General features: G+C 38.8%; 1 protein-coding gene across 2 annotated transcripts in view; it reads right to left on the bottom strand.

Annotated features, from left to right (window-relative positions):
* Window positions 1-11849: 11849 nt before the first annotated feature.
* NYAP2 (neuronal tyrosine-phosphorylated phosphoinositide-3-kinase adaptor 2) overlaps window positions 11850-15634 on the bottom strand; it is a 321145-nt gene continuing 317360 nt past the window's right edge. For both annotated transcript variants that reach the window (XM_073674695.1, XM_073674696.1), the window contains one exon: window positions 11850-13678. In XM_073674695.1, coding sequence (XP_073530796.1) covers window positions 13451-13678 — 228 coding nt within the window. In that variant the 3' untranslated portion in view covers window positions 11850-13450. The remainder of the gene's footprint in view (window positions 13679-15634) is intronic.

Here is a 15634-nt window from a genome sequence, read left to right as displayed (position 1 = left end):
TGGTTGCTGCCCACTGCTCCAGTTTATTTAGGTCTTTTTGAATCCTCTCTCTCTCTTCTCTAGTATTAGCTATCCCTCCTAGCTTTGTGTCATCAGCAAATGTAATCAGTTTACCCTCAATTCCTTTATCTAAATCATTGATAAAGATGTTGAACAATACAGGTCCCAGGACGGAGCCCTGTGGTACCCCACTTGAGACATTCATCCAGCTGGATGTGAAGCCATTTACAACCACCCTTTGAGTCCAATCACTAAGCCAGTTATGAATCCACCTAACAGTTGCCTGGTCCATTGCATACTTGGTCATTTTTTCAATAAGGATGGTGTGAGATACTTTGTCAAATGCTTTGCTGAAGTCAAGATATACTATATCTACAGCATTTCCCTGATCCACCCAGTCAGTGATTTTGTCATAGAAGGAACTTAAGTTAGTCTGACATGACTTGTTAGTTACAAACCCATGCTGACTCTGGTTAATCACTTCATTCTTATCCATGTACTTATATACATGTTGTTTAATAATTTGTTCAAAGATCTTTCCTGGTATAGAAGTCAGACTCACCGGCCTATAGTTCCCTGGGTCCACCTTCTTCCCCTTTTTGAAGATAGGAACAACATTTGCTCTTCTCCAGTCTTCTGGGACTTCTCCTGTTCTCCAAGAATTTTCAAAGATTATGGAGAGTGGTTCTAAAATTTCTTCTACGATCTCCTTCAGTACATTACCGTGATCAGAGCCTGTGTTTCCTGCGCTGTCACTCAAGTGACAGCGTGGGAAACGAAGTCACTGTCACTGTTGTGGCATCATGCTGACTCCTGTCAACATGATGCCACAGCTCTATGATCGCGGTAATTGCATTAGAGCCTGGAAACCGCAGGAAACCAGGTAAATTCGGGTCCACCATTCACATGAATGGGGTCCATGTTCGGGTTCAGGATTCGGGTACCATTCTGGTACCCGAACTTTAAAAAAACTGTTCGGTGTTCAGCTATATTAGCCAAACCCGAACAGTGATGGCATCGCCCATCACTATATGTGAATCGACCAAAGAGAGCCTAGAAACACGTTATTGGCTCTATATGTAGTTCTATTTGACCATTTTATTGACTTGTGCCTAGTATAGGATACTAGAGGGCCGGTTTGACCTTGCTGGCAACTAAATCATAAGGATGGTAAGAGGACATTGTGGCTGGCACACTATGGATGGCAATGTGTAGAATATACTACTACAGCTACGCCATAGGGTTAGACTGGGACTTGAAAAGGACACATTGGGTCAATATTATATGCACTATGCAGGCACATTGAGGGTGAAGATGCAACACAAACCTCCATTGATGCTCCACTCCTCATTTGGAAAATATTTTTTTTTCAGATCTGCTATTATTATTACAGTACATTTTCTTCTTCAAAAACCAAAAACTTCTGCTGCAGCTCAAGTATATATAACTGTTAGATGTCTATAGTCTATAGAAGTCTACATGCTTATGTGGCGCCCCTGCGGGTTCAGTCGCCACAGAGGTACTGCATCTCACCCAGAGGTGTGGTATCTCACTCTCAGGTAAGGATGGAGTACTGCCCGGGACCCAAACACCAGCATCCAACACTACACTACTCCAGACCAGCAGGAGGGGCAAGATGCATTGCTGCGCTGCTGAGCCCTGTCCCTGGCTGGAGTGGGGGGAACCAAGAGAGGGGGAACCATGTAGTGGGTGTGGGTGGAGGAAGAAGTTCAGGGGAGCACTTGAGAAGGAGGATATAAAAAGGGGAAGCCATCTTGGGAGTAGTGAGAACAGTCTGAGGGAACAGTGAGGAGAGAGCGTGCGGAGCAGGAGCTCTGCAGGAACTCTGCTCAGGAGGAGGGCCTAGTGAGAGAGGCCCAGGACAGACTGAAGAGAGGAGAGGAGCAGGAAGGAAGGCTCCAGAACAGAAAGGATCCCAGGGGCACGGGCAGTGTGGATGCCACCCGTGCGCACGAACCCACCAGGAGTGGAAGGATCAGGCCGCAGAGAGGAGACCGGCCCCTAAACTAGCAGAGTTCTTCAAGTCTCAACTAGATAACCGGAGGGTGCAGCATGTCAGGTGCTGCAGCCAACAGCCACATCTAATCGCTAAAAAGGTGACCATAGAGGACTCAGGGGACAGAGAAGACGTCGCCCGACAAGGACTGCGGTCACTGGCTTCGGACACTGGGTGTGAGGCGCAGGGAAGGAGGGTGAGAGCCAGCGCAGGAAGACAACCAGAAAAGGCACACAGAATGGGGTCCCGTTATGTACTCCGGAGGCACCTGGGAGTTTGCTGATCCCCTCCCAGGGTAAACACAGGACGGTCTAAAAATCGTGAGTAAAACCCTGAAGACTGCACCCCACTGTCTCTGCGAATTATTACTGCGCCATCATCCCCTGCACTACACTGCACAACAGCAACATCTATTACATCCCCACTACTCTGCCCTGGAGCTAAGCTCTACCTGTGGAGAGCTGAACCAACTCTGCAGCATTAACAACAGCTCCAGAGGACCTGCTCCGCAGCGGCGGCTCCATATAGCAGCATACCACAGGTGGCGTCATGAAAATTTCATAAAAACTATAATCCTTTTCTTTAAAACCCCCTTTAATTGACCACCCTGGGTCACGGACCAGGTCACCGCCACTGTGACATCTCCCCTAGCAACGACCGGCCCGGATACCGGATACCAAGTACCCCATGGCCCAGGGGGCGCGTCACTTACCTTCTCTGACTCTCTGTTTCCTTTTTCAATACAGCACTATGTTAACTGAAATAAAAGTCAACTAATACCTTTACTTTAAACTATTGCTTTTATTTCCACTGGGACACAAATAAATAAGCACATAATTATAAGAAAATCTTTTCAATGCACTAAAGAAAGCAAAATTAAATCTTAAAACAACTGTAATATTACTACCATTGTATCAAAATACATTGAAATACATGGTACGGGAAAAAAAAAGAAGTCATGTACAAAAAGTAAAAAGAAAATCCCATTGGTCTACATATGACATAAGTAAAAATTGCTTATGGGCATGGCTGCCTACATAGTTCTCCACTTTTGCAGGATTTCAGGAAAGCCTGAAATGGTTAATGGACTGCGAAAAACATCATGACATTCAGATTTAGGATCGGTAAACAAATCACACTGAACATATATACTTTTTTTTTTTCTTAAAAACCCTGTTACAGTATTTAAAAATGCTGTGCCATAGTACACTAAAAACATACTGCTTTATATTACTTTACATTGTATTTCATTGTCAATAGGCAATAAAGAAAACATACATTGCTAATATACACGTGTATAAATATAGCTACTTGTATACATATAGATATATTTATACAAACAACATTATAGTGCAAGGATAACAAGACCAGGATGTGACATTACTGTGCTTTATTATACCGCCCCACAGTACTCTTCACATGGAATGCTACGCTAGGTTCCTCTTCTATTAAATGTAAGAAGTGCATACCAAATAATTCTGTGCATATGTAAACATAGGTGGGCTGTGAATTTGGGATGTGTGATGTTCCTGAATTATAAGGAATATTTGCATTGAACAACATCTGGCACCTTGGTAGTACAGTTACAATTCGTTGTATATAATATATTTTGTACAAACTCCCGTGGACATTGTATATCTGTAAAAGGGTAATAATACAACATAAGAGCGTTATTCAAGTCAAGAAAACATAATACACATATGACATTAATATACATACAGATATAATCTTATACACAGGGTTTAGACATATCTAGTATAACCAAATTGGTAATAAGAAGAATAGTTTTTTTCATAGATTATAAGAATATTAAAAGTCACTCCAGCCACTCAAATCGGAGAGTAGTGATCTTATGATCCAGACATATAGTTTAGTATTGCACTCATGAATTTCTTTTTTATATAGATAAATAAATGGAATTTAATTTTAAACACTTTTAAGCACTCACAAATTATTACCCGTTCATTGCAATGGGGAGTGGCTACTCAGACAACGCCACATCAATACCAAGAATAGGGATTGGATTTTCTATTCTGATTACACTTTTAGATCTTGTGTAAATGACCTGTCATAAAAGTTCCTGTATGAAAAAAAAGGATTTTGCATTCAGAATGGAATTAAAATTGAAGTATAAATTGGACCAGTGCATCATGAAGTCATTAATTGAGTTTAAAAGAATTTTTGGCTGAAAAACACTTTGCAGTAGAGTTTTATTAACAATTTTGCCTTTTTTGACTTCTCCAGCTTCCATGTGCTATAGTGCATATTAGACTGTGAAATGCTTTCTCGCAGTGAAATCCATCAGAAAACTTATCTGATAGCTGGGTTTCCAAGCCCTTCCTTTCCTTTCCTGAACTATCTTCTAAGCTTTGATTTGGTCCATTTAGAAGATGATTCAGAAGAGGAGAGAAGAGCCACAGATCTTAGCAGACACTTGAGCTCACTGTCAGATTTCACTATGAGCAGCATTCTGCAGCCTGCTATGTACTGTGATACATGGGAGCTCTAGAAGACAAATGAAGACAAACTATAATAGAACTCTATCAGCTTCATGAACAGGTTTTAAAATACATTTTCAGCAGCGCTTATACCAACAATTTGGCAGTTCATTTTGCTAATTCTAAGTAGCAAATGAGAAGTATTTACATAGTTGAGTGACATTTGTCTGGTTACCAACTTTTGATTGATAATAATTTGTGATTAGGTACTTATTAGTATCAAATATAAATGGAAGATAGATAGATCTGTGATATGACTTTCAATACTCTGTTACAGAGCTGAATTACATTTTATTATTATTATTATTATTATTATTAGCTACTTATGAGATCATGTTGGTGAAATTATAATTATTTATGTAACAGTAATAATGACAAATGAAAAGAATATTTTTCTGAGAGGTTGATAATATTGCTTCTTAATGCACTGTATTTTTTTCAGTGTTATACATTAATATCTACTCTACATATTAGAATATATTATTATTTTAGAAATACATTAAAGTGCTCTCGTTCTATATTTTGGGATATTTGATAAGGGTCTCTCTTCTCTAACAGACACCAAATGACATATAGAACTAGAACCCCTATACTTCACTCTTATATTAATTCACTGGATCCTGACACTAGTTTTATAAGGAAAACTAAATACAAGCAGTGTAACATGTTGGTGGGATTAGCCCCCATTTATGAAATCTTTACGACACTACCTTAGATAGGTACACACCACTTCTAATGTCCAGCCCAGGATGCTTTAGCTAAAAGACAATGGCTCAAAGCTTTGTACCAATCTAATCAATAGAGTTTGGATATTGTAATATGGATATATGGGTATATAATAGAAAAACATAAATATTGAAATCTATCTGCTGAATTGCTTTGGCTGTCATTTATATAATACACTATCATCAAAGAACAAGTTATTGTGGTGTCACTTGTGTCAGTGCGATCCATGCTACCCTGTTACCTGCATAAAGTCTCTGGATATCTCCAAACACTGTCAGTGTGAAAATTCTTAAATAGTTTGTTCTTCCCCTATAATCACAAAGTATTTGGAAATCTGTAATCTCTCATCTACAATCTTTAATGACAAAATAGATAGCAATGCAAACGACGACTCCTTTTTGTAAGAAAGATCCCCCCAAAAAAGCGGCGAGGGTTCAATTTCCCTGTGGCGTTTACAATGGAGGAATAAAATATTACACGGTTCTCTTCAAAATACGTCTAGGGAAAGCACTTCATCTGGTAGGGTAAGTACAGCATATATAGATGCCCACTGTCACGGGTCCTATGGTCCTCAATGACCACCCTCATACCAGCTTGATAAAGGCCATTATTTTTCATTCTACTATTCTTTATTCAATATTTGGCAGTTCTCATTGCAATCATCAGGCTGACCAAATAATGTATATGTATGCCAGGTTGTCGAGGGCAAGACAAATACATGAATTACCTAGATTGGGTTCTCTGTCATTATTAAATTATTTTTTAAATGGATTATCTAAATCAGACGACTTTAAAACTGTAGATGACAATGACATCATAAAAGGGCTCCCAATAAAGAGGGGTTTGGATATTACATGCAACCATGAAAAGCAGATTGATGGGAGCTACTGGATGGATATACCAAGATATGTATTGCAGAAAGTCTCAGCAAGCAAAGGACCACTTGACCTGGGGAAGTTTTCTCCTTTGCATACTAGTCCTACAATGGACCAATAGCTTGTAGTGTCAGCGTCAGTAGGAGATATGTGCACAATAATGTATTAGAGAGTTGAGCAAATGGAGGAAAGTAGGATTGGTCTGGCCCATGAGAGAACCGGAGAAACCTCAGGTGGGCCCTGGCTTCTCCTTCAGGGGCATCCATAGCGGCAGACTTCACAGCCCTTGAGTAGAGGAGAACCCAATGCCAGCATCTGGATTTAAATAGTATCTCAGCTATTACGTGATGGTAACCAATTGAATCAGCAAGCAGAGCTGAATCAAGACATTGTGCATCTATTGGTTATACCGTAAGATACAGTGCCTGATGAAAAGTAACCCTGGTCTGAAAACCCCTTTAATGATAATGAATTGCTTTTGTGTAGATGAAAGGTGGGCCCTCAGAATCAAGTCCTCTGGTGGGCCCAAGTTGCTCAGACACTGGAGACACGTATTTGTATTGTAAGAAGTGAACAATTATGTTTCTTATAGTCATTGATTTTGTAAAGTCTGATACTAGAGAACCTATAAATCATAGGTGTAACATCTCCAGCAGTAACCTCTACACTAAAAGAAACACAGATTTCTTAGCTTTTGCTTGATATGTAGTGCCACGTATTAGCTACAGAATTCATTGTAGTCATGCATGTTTATGTCTACTTCGAAATGTCTGATCTAAGCTGTTATGCCAAACAGATCAACATTCTGCCTTTATTATAAGTGAAGGGAAAATATATGACACTCTAAAATGATGTTTAAGTGCTACCTCTCCTGAGAGCAGCATGATGTAGGGATAGAGACCCTGATTTCAGCGATGTATCACTTACATTACTGCGTGGAACAGTTGTGATGATACAACCAGAGTTTTCTCTGCTTTATATGTAGCAGAGCTCAGAAAGATAAACCGTGACCACACCACAGCTTTCTATGTACATTGTATATTTTGTAATAATCTGCTGATCAGTGCTGGAGGCATGGTTGGACCAGGAGGCAGCTAGTCCAGCAGTGATAATCTGCTGATAAAACATTAATTGTATTGAAACTACAGCATACAGCCTAATAGGTGTCACATCCCTGTAATCAGTGTCTCAGCCCCTACCACATGCAGCCCCTCAGATTACATAGTAAACACCTGCAGACAGAATCTCTTTAATGGTTATGTATTCTTCATTTGGAGCTTAAAGGAATACTCTAGACAGAACAGTGATTTCAACAAAACCCAAAAGGAATCCCTATATCAATGCATCAGTTTTGCCTGGAGTGCTCTTTTCACATAAATGTCTATTCTCAAGGCCATTTTTAGGTCCCATGTTTCACCAAATACAAGATTGGAACGCTCACATAACAGCAGAAAAAAACATTAACACAAAGGTTTAGGCATACATAATAGATCTGCTTTATAATACTGAAGGAAATAACTAGTCTGCTTCTATCGCACATTGTTTGAGCTTGTGGTAAGGACATACAGTATATGGGCAGAATTTACTAAGAGATCTGTTCATTCATAAATATTTCTTTGCACCTATTTAAGCACAGATATTGGCTCGATCCTCAGTAGTTCTAGAATAATTCTTCCCCCATTTCCACTTATGTTTACATCTATATGAAAACATATAAGAAGAAGAGAAAAGGTAAAACATTCCAAAGGGAAATGTTTTGAGTTGTCTTGATGCTTTTTTGGGGGTTATATTGTATTTTATTTTTTAAGCAAAATGAACAGAGGATCTTTTTTCAGGGATATAATTATAGGTGGAGGCCACAGTTACACCAAGTTACTGATACCTAAAGTACAGCACTGTAAAGTTACATACCCAAGGCTGGTGAGAACTCAGCCTTCCCAAAATGTCTGTTAGTAAGCTAAAATAATTATTGTTATGTTTCAGTGGTGATTAATACATATAGTAGAGGTTTCATACAGATTAGTCTTAATTACTATAGCATCCACCTAGACATCGAACCCGACATAGAAAACAATTTTTCTTGGATTGAAAATAAAGTGTTCAGGAAAGTGCTTGCCCTAAAATAACAAAATTGAATGCAGGAAAAAAAATATTTGTTAGATTAAATAGGTCAAATACTCAAAAAGAACCACAACAACAGCAAGGAAAAATTCTATACAATGCAATGGCAGAGGGGCTTCAAATGGGTGATCTTACCATTTTAAAGGCAACAGTCTATAAAATACCCTTCAAATGCTTTTTGTGGACACTCAATATTTGTTTCCCATTATGGATCTTAGAAAATTCTAATATTATTTCCTTTATGGAGGTATTTAACATTTAATAGCATGACATTATATAATAGTGTTTACTGGCATCTCCACTTTATAGAAGATATGTCAGCCTGATTCTGTTGATAATTGATAGAATATTATCTATACTTTCAACATTGAAAACTAAAGAATCCAATCCACAACTTTGTGTTTCTCTGAACACTTTCTAAAGGGACATCATAGCTGCAAACAATAAGTAAGGTTTCGGCTATTGATACTCTTTGCTTGTTGTTATTAAAGAGAACCTGAGAACATGTCGACATGATTATGCATGTTAAAGTAAAGGCATGGCCATAATGGCAATGTTATTCTGATTGATTATTCTGATGCCTTCAGTGAAGAAATCTGCATCACCCTGGTTGTTGTTTAATCAGCATTGCAATTAGGGTTTCATAAGCTTTCGGTGCATAGGGACGGGACTGTGGGTAGGGTGTTCAGCTCCTGCCCCAGCTCCTCTCCCTCTGATATTTGTATCTTCCTCCTGTTTAAAGTTTGTGCAGGTGCCAGCCTCGTTGAGGGCGGCGCTTGCACACATCGATCTTCTGGCAAGCTTCAGTAAAATGGCGCCGGTGGCATTGAGCCGAGATCTCAATCGGCGCCATTTAACTGAAGACTGCTGGGAGATCAATATGTGCAAGCGCCGCCCGCAGTGAGGGCAGCACTGGCGAGAACTTTAAAGTAGGCGGAAGATACAGACACCAGAGGCAGGCGAAGGTGCCGGGGCAGAAGCTGAAGACCCTACCCACAGTGCCACTCCTACGCCCGAAATCTTTTGAAGTCCAAATTTCAAATTCCGATTAAACAACAACCAGGATGCGGATTTCCACACTAAAGGTATCTATTGAATCTGTATTACAGCGCCATTATGGCCCTGTCTTTACTTTAACCTGCATAATTGTGATTAGAGGTTCTCTTTAAATTGGGACCTTTACTGTTACTTCTTAAGGATGAAAATGATATATGGTCATTTGAAGATAATATATTGGAGAATTGGATAACTTTTCCATTTAATGATTAAGCTTTACTCGCTGCTACCATAATACCTGTGTAAAGAAGATGGGTTTTGTATAATGATATAGTAAAGCTGAATCACTTTTTCTCTCCCTGATAGATGATATACTGTTCTTCGGCAGAGTAAAAATGATTTTATCCATTGTACCATCATAAGGCAAAACTGCCTGATCCTTAGCAAATTGTGAATTGTTTTACGATCAACTGATTGTAGAGTAATGGCTTTACATGGATCTTCCTTATGGTGGTAGTTAGAGGGGTACGTGAAAATATCTGGCCCTAATTATGTTACAAGCCGGTTATATGTAAAACTCTTAGCAATATTATATACTGCAGGTAGGGATGATGTTTCATGTAAACATTTATGGATTACTACAGTTTATCACCACTCTCATTATCATTACAAATCAATGAAATTGGTAACCTGTTAGTTAAAGGTTTTGCGACTTTTATCAATAACTAACATTCATACAGAGTTTCTTTTTACATGTGAAGGTAATGAGAAACACTAGCACTCCCCATTTCATTACATACAATAGGGAAACCCAGAACAAAGAGCACAATAGGCCCAAAGCTTTGGATCCCATACTGGTACTCTGTCATTTCTCCATAGTTGACATTGCATTTTAAGGTGCATCACATCCTTTTATTAAGCAATGCTTATTTTATTCACAGTGAAGGGTCTCCTACTGTAGTTAATCAGATCAAACATGTTTCTTATACAGTCATATGAAAAAGTTTGGGCACCCCTATTAATCTTAAGCTTAATGTTTTATAAAAATTGGTGTTTTTGCAACAGCTATTTCAGTTTGATATATGTAATAACTGGTGGACACAGTAATGTTTAGGCCTTGAAATGAGGTTTATTGTACTAACAGAAAATGTGCAATTCGCATTCAAACAAAATTGGACAGGTGCATAAGTATGGGCACCCTTATCATTTTCTTGTTTTAAATACTCCTACCTACTTTTTACTGACTTACTAAAGCACTTTTTTTGGTTTTGTAACCTCATTGAGCTTTGAACTTCCTAGCCAGGTGTATGCAATCATGAGAAAAGCTACTTAAAGTGGCCACTTGCAAGTTGTTCTCCTGTTTGAATCTCCTCTAAAGAGTGGCATCATGGGCTCCTCAAAACAACTGTCAAATGATCTGAAAACAAAGATTATTCAAAATAGTTGTTCAGGGGAAGGATACAAAAAGCTGTCTCAGAGATTTAACCTGTCAGTTTCCACTGTGAGGAACATAGTAAGGAAATGGAAGAACACAGGGACAGTTCTTGTTAAGGCCAGAAGTGGCAGGCCAAGAAAAACATCAGAAAGGCAGAGAAGAAGAATGGTGAGATCAGTCAAGGACAATCCTCAGACCACCTCCAGAGAGCTGCAGCATCAACTTGCTGCAGATGGTGTCACTGTGCATCGGTCAACTATACAACGCACTTTGCACAAGGAGAAGCTGTATGGGAGAGTGATGCGAAAGAAGCCGTTTCTGCAAGCACGCCACAAACAGAGTCGGCTGAGGTATGCAAAAGCACATTTGGAGAAGCGAATTTCTTTTTGGAAGAAGGTCCTGTGGACTGATGAAACCAAGATTGAGTTGTTTGGTCATACAAAAAGGCGTTATGCATGGCGGCAAAATAACACAGCATTCCAAGAAAAACACTTGCTACCCACAGTAAAATTTGGTGGAGGTTCCATCATGCTTTGGGGCTGTGTGGCCAATGCCGGCACCGGAAATCTTGTTAAAGTTGAGGGACGCATGGATTCCACTCAGTATCAGCAGATTCTTGACAATAATGTTCAAGAATCAGTGACAAAGTTGAAGTTACGCAGGGGATGGATCTTTCAGCAAGACAATGATCCAAAACACCGCTCCAAATCTACTCAGGCATTCATGCAGAGGAACAATTACAATGTTCTGGAATGGCCATCCCAGTCCCCAGACCTGAATATCATTGAACATCTGTGGGATCATTTGAAGAGGGCTGTCCATGCTCGGCGACCATGAAACTTAACTGAACTGGAATTGTTTTGTAAAGAGGAATGGTCAAAAATACCTTCATCCAGGATCCAGGAAATCATTAAAAGCTACAGGAAGCGACTAGAGGCTGTTATTTTTGCAAAAGGAGGATCTAGTAAATATTAATGTCACTTTTCTGGTGAGGTGCCCATACTTATGCACCTGTCAAATTTTGTTTGAATGCAGATTGCACATTTTCTGTTAGTGCAATAAACCTCATTTCAAGGCATTAACATTACTGTGTCCAACAGTAATTACATATATCAAACTGAAATAGCTGTTGCAAAAACACTAATTTTTATAAAACATTAAGCTTAAGATTAATAGGGGTGCCCAAACTTTTTCATATAACTGTATGTATTGTTTATTTAAGGGGTTATCTGGACTATTTATTTGTCCTATGGGGCTAGAAACTTACCAGCAGATACCTATCTGGCCTGCTTTGTGAAGATCTCTTCCAGCTTAAAGAGGTCACGGACAACTGCTACCGGCAATTCTACTGCTTCCTGTGATGTCATGTAGACACAGCAGCTCCTTCTCTTCCATTGTACTATGTCTACGGGGTGTCATTGCTAATGTCATACTCATTAACATCTGACTCCCCACTGTCTAACTGTGGGGGTCCAGCTGTTAACCAACATGACACTGACAGTGATGTCCCATTGAGAGAACAGACCAGAAGAGGAAGAGCAGCTTTGTTGACGTGAGTTCAAAGGAAGCAACAGACCCGACCCCTGAACCGGGAGAGATCATTGCAGGGCAGAACAGACAAGTATTAGCAAATACCTGCTAATAAGTTCATAGACCCATAGAAAAACAAAACAAAAGGCCAGGATAACCCTTTAAATAGTTGGTTTATCTTCACAGCTAGATATAATCTACAAAGAAATTGAGTCATTTCTTTACATACATTACTTACCATAGTAATCTTATACTTACAAAGAGAGAATTTATTTTAGTCCAGAACTGCATTTAGATTTTTGCTTATTACAATTACAATTTGGGGACATGAAACTAAGAACGTCTTTGTTAAGTTTCCATAATGCACACGGGTACAATACTACATCTTTCGGAATCTAAAATATAAATTGGCAAAGCCTGTTCTGTACTGACACTGAATCAGCACGGTTACTAAAAGAAAAAAATTATCTGCTTTGTGTAGATTATATTTAGAGGTAAATTGTATAAAGGTCTTCAAAGAACCTATAGTTAAAGCGAGGTCATCATCCCAATCACTGCGGGGTTAGGGTTTAGCTGTGACTAATGACATTGACAGAGAACACATACACAAAACTAAAAGTCTGCTAAAGTTATAAAAAGTTAGCACACAGCAGGTAAAAAAGTACTGTAATAGGTTGTGAAAAACATATAATGACACAATATAGGTAGAATGCCCCGTAAGGTTCTCACTCACTAACAAGGGCCTTGAAAATATAATATGGGGAAGCGTCTGTACAGTTTAGTGGATATTTCAACCTTTACTCCTCTTGTTTCTCATTCTGTAAACAAATAAATATAATTATAGTAGCTAATATAGACATCTTATTTAAAGAAAATGCATGCCTCAGTAAAAACCCCAAAGCAACAAGAAAATAGATGATAAACCAACAGTACAGTCCATACATTACAGAAAATATCAAAATTAGTTGTAAATTTTAATATTTGTTTTCTAACAATGTATTTGCCTTTTTATCATAAACTGATTCGTTATTTACATTAAATATTATGGTATACATCCTGTAAAAAAATCTTGATAAACATCTGCTTCGTGAAGTAGGTAGATCAATCTTTGATTTGCAAAAGATGAACATTGGCATCAAGTACTTCCATGACCCCTACACTTGGATTGCAACTGCTCTTCCACTTGAACATTGCTACTTGTGCAATTGAAGCCTTATTAGCATGAGAAAAAAACCTTTTGACCATGCCGGTGTCATATAGCGGTGTCCCAGAAGACAGTTTGCTGTTTGGAATAGGGCGGAGGGCTGTACTTCTTCGAACCATTGCTCTTCTTCCAGCTGGGCAGGATAGGCATACTTTCTTGCTTACAGAGTCCCTTCTCCGATTTTTGTCTTGCTTTAATCTCTCTGCAAAGAGTACGTTTTTTCTCAATCATTTCCATCATTGTGTGGTCACCATAAAGCCACTGCATAGGAGTCATCTGCCAAACAGAGTCACATGAAATATTGTTTAATACTGACAATCTGAAATTAAAGACTGTGTCACTCTACATATTCTCTATTTCACTGGTGGACACAAACAGAAAAGGGCCCCTGTGCAAGAACAGTATATGGGCCCTTTGCAACCCAGTAGTTCATTATAATACACAATTCCATCTAGTTTGAAGTGGAAATGGGCCCCCTTAAGTCTTGGGCCCCGGGGGAACCGCACAGGTTGCACCAATGATATGTCCGCCCCTGCTCTATTTGTTCCACTTGTTAGCAGTCTTAAACAATGTTCCCTTTAAGCCTTGGCAGCTAGTGAGTGGCACTTATTATGGGATGTGACTATAGCCTAGCTTTTTCCTTTGTTTTTGCAGACAATCAGCATAGCTGCACTGATAAAAATTTCATAAAGTATCCAACAACATAATGTACACAGAATTGACATAAGTAGTGTCCTCTAAATAATATAGGGCAGGCTATGGGATTTTTTTTTTCCACTTTATAACATGAACCTGTGGGTAATGCAATGTAAGTAGTAATTTTTTTGTGTTTTTTTTCACAATAGGTAGTGAAAGAGTTAATGTACAGTAATGACCCTGGTAGATTTAGGTTATTCATTGCCTTGTATCTAGTCTCCTCTTTAGGGCTCGCTCACAACACCGTAAAACTGGGACAAGTAATCGGACAGCACTCCAATGTGATTCAATGGGTCAGTGCTGATGACCGATTTTTTTCACTGATAGAATCTGTCTGTGAAAAAAATTACAGCTCTGAGATATCACTCTGTAATTGGATGGGTGTGAGAAAAAAATCGGATGCCGCATTATAGCACCCTATTTTTACAGATACATTGCAATTCCGTAACATAGGAAACTGTAAATGCTCCTGTAAATGATAAATAGCTGCTGCTGTAAAAAAATGGATTGTATACGGATGACTAGTGAGAAAAATATTGCACTACTTTTCTAGTTGAAAATCGGACCTATTTTTTATAGTATCGTGTGACCCTAGTCTTAGCCTGAAAAGTTATCCTTGTTACTTGACATAAGAAACTGAACACCAGTGACTGCGTTCAGCCTCCTGATCTTGTTTTATATTGCTCTGTATGATCAGTAAAGGTCAGGAGAAAGAATGGATTGTGCCGCTATAATTCATCACCTGTCTATATGATAGGGCAGAGTACTCATAAAGTTCTCTGTCTGATCTCAAAGAGGGAATCAGGGTACTTGATGCTACTTATAATAATGAACATAGAAACCAGGTCAGAGAAAATGTCCTGTGAAGACTTACAACATACAGCTGGTTGATGAATAGTTATAGAATGGTGCAGAAAACTACTGAAGTGGCAAAAATTAAAAATGTACTGATGTAATGTCTTATAACATTCTATAAGGGAGGTAAATATTAAAGAAGCACTCCTTCCATCAAAGTTTTTATCCTATTAATATATTGCAATCATAATATATAGAACTGTGTACTTACAATTGCTCATTATTTTCTTTCTACCCAACTAATTCTTCTCTTTTCTCTGCTCTATGTAGAAACAGGAAGTCTCTTGTCCCTGCTCTCCTCCTCTCCTCCTGCCCCCTGCCAGGGACTTTTGCAGTGACTGATGACTCATACAGAGAAAACTGACCTCCTGTTTCTACATAGATCTTAGAAGGAGTCAGCTAAACAGAAGAATTAGCTGGGTAGAAGGGCAAAATGTGCAATTGTAAGTATACAGTGCTATATAAAATATATTAAGAGGATAAAAATTATGATGGAAGTGCTTCTTTAATAAAAATAAACTAATTGCAAGCTATTAGAGTGCATTTGGTTATCAGTCAATGTATTTTCCAATAACACCACTAGATGGCAGTCTGGTCTTATTAAAAAAATAGGGCTTGATGATAAAGAAATTTTAAATCACCCCTCCAGGGTTTTTTTAATTGTAGCGCTAGAGTGGTGCT

Source organism: Phyllobates terribilis, unplaced genomic scaffold (genome assembly GCF_046119375.1).
Source record: "Phyllobates terribilis strain yellow unplaced genomic scaffold, ASM4611937v1 Scaffold_3__8_contigs__length_932513732, whole genome shotgun sequence".
NCBI lineage: Eukaryota > Metazoa > Chordata > Amphibia > Anura > Dendrobatidae > Phyllobates > Phyllobates terribilis.
The sequence above is the reverse complement of the archived record's forward strand: the minus strand, read 5'-3'. Positions and strand labels throughout refer to the sequence as shown.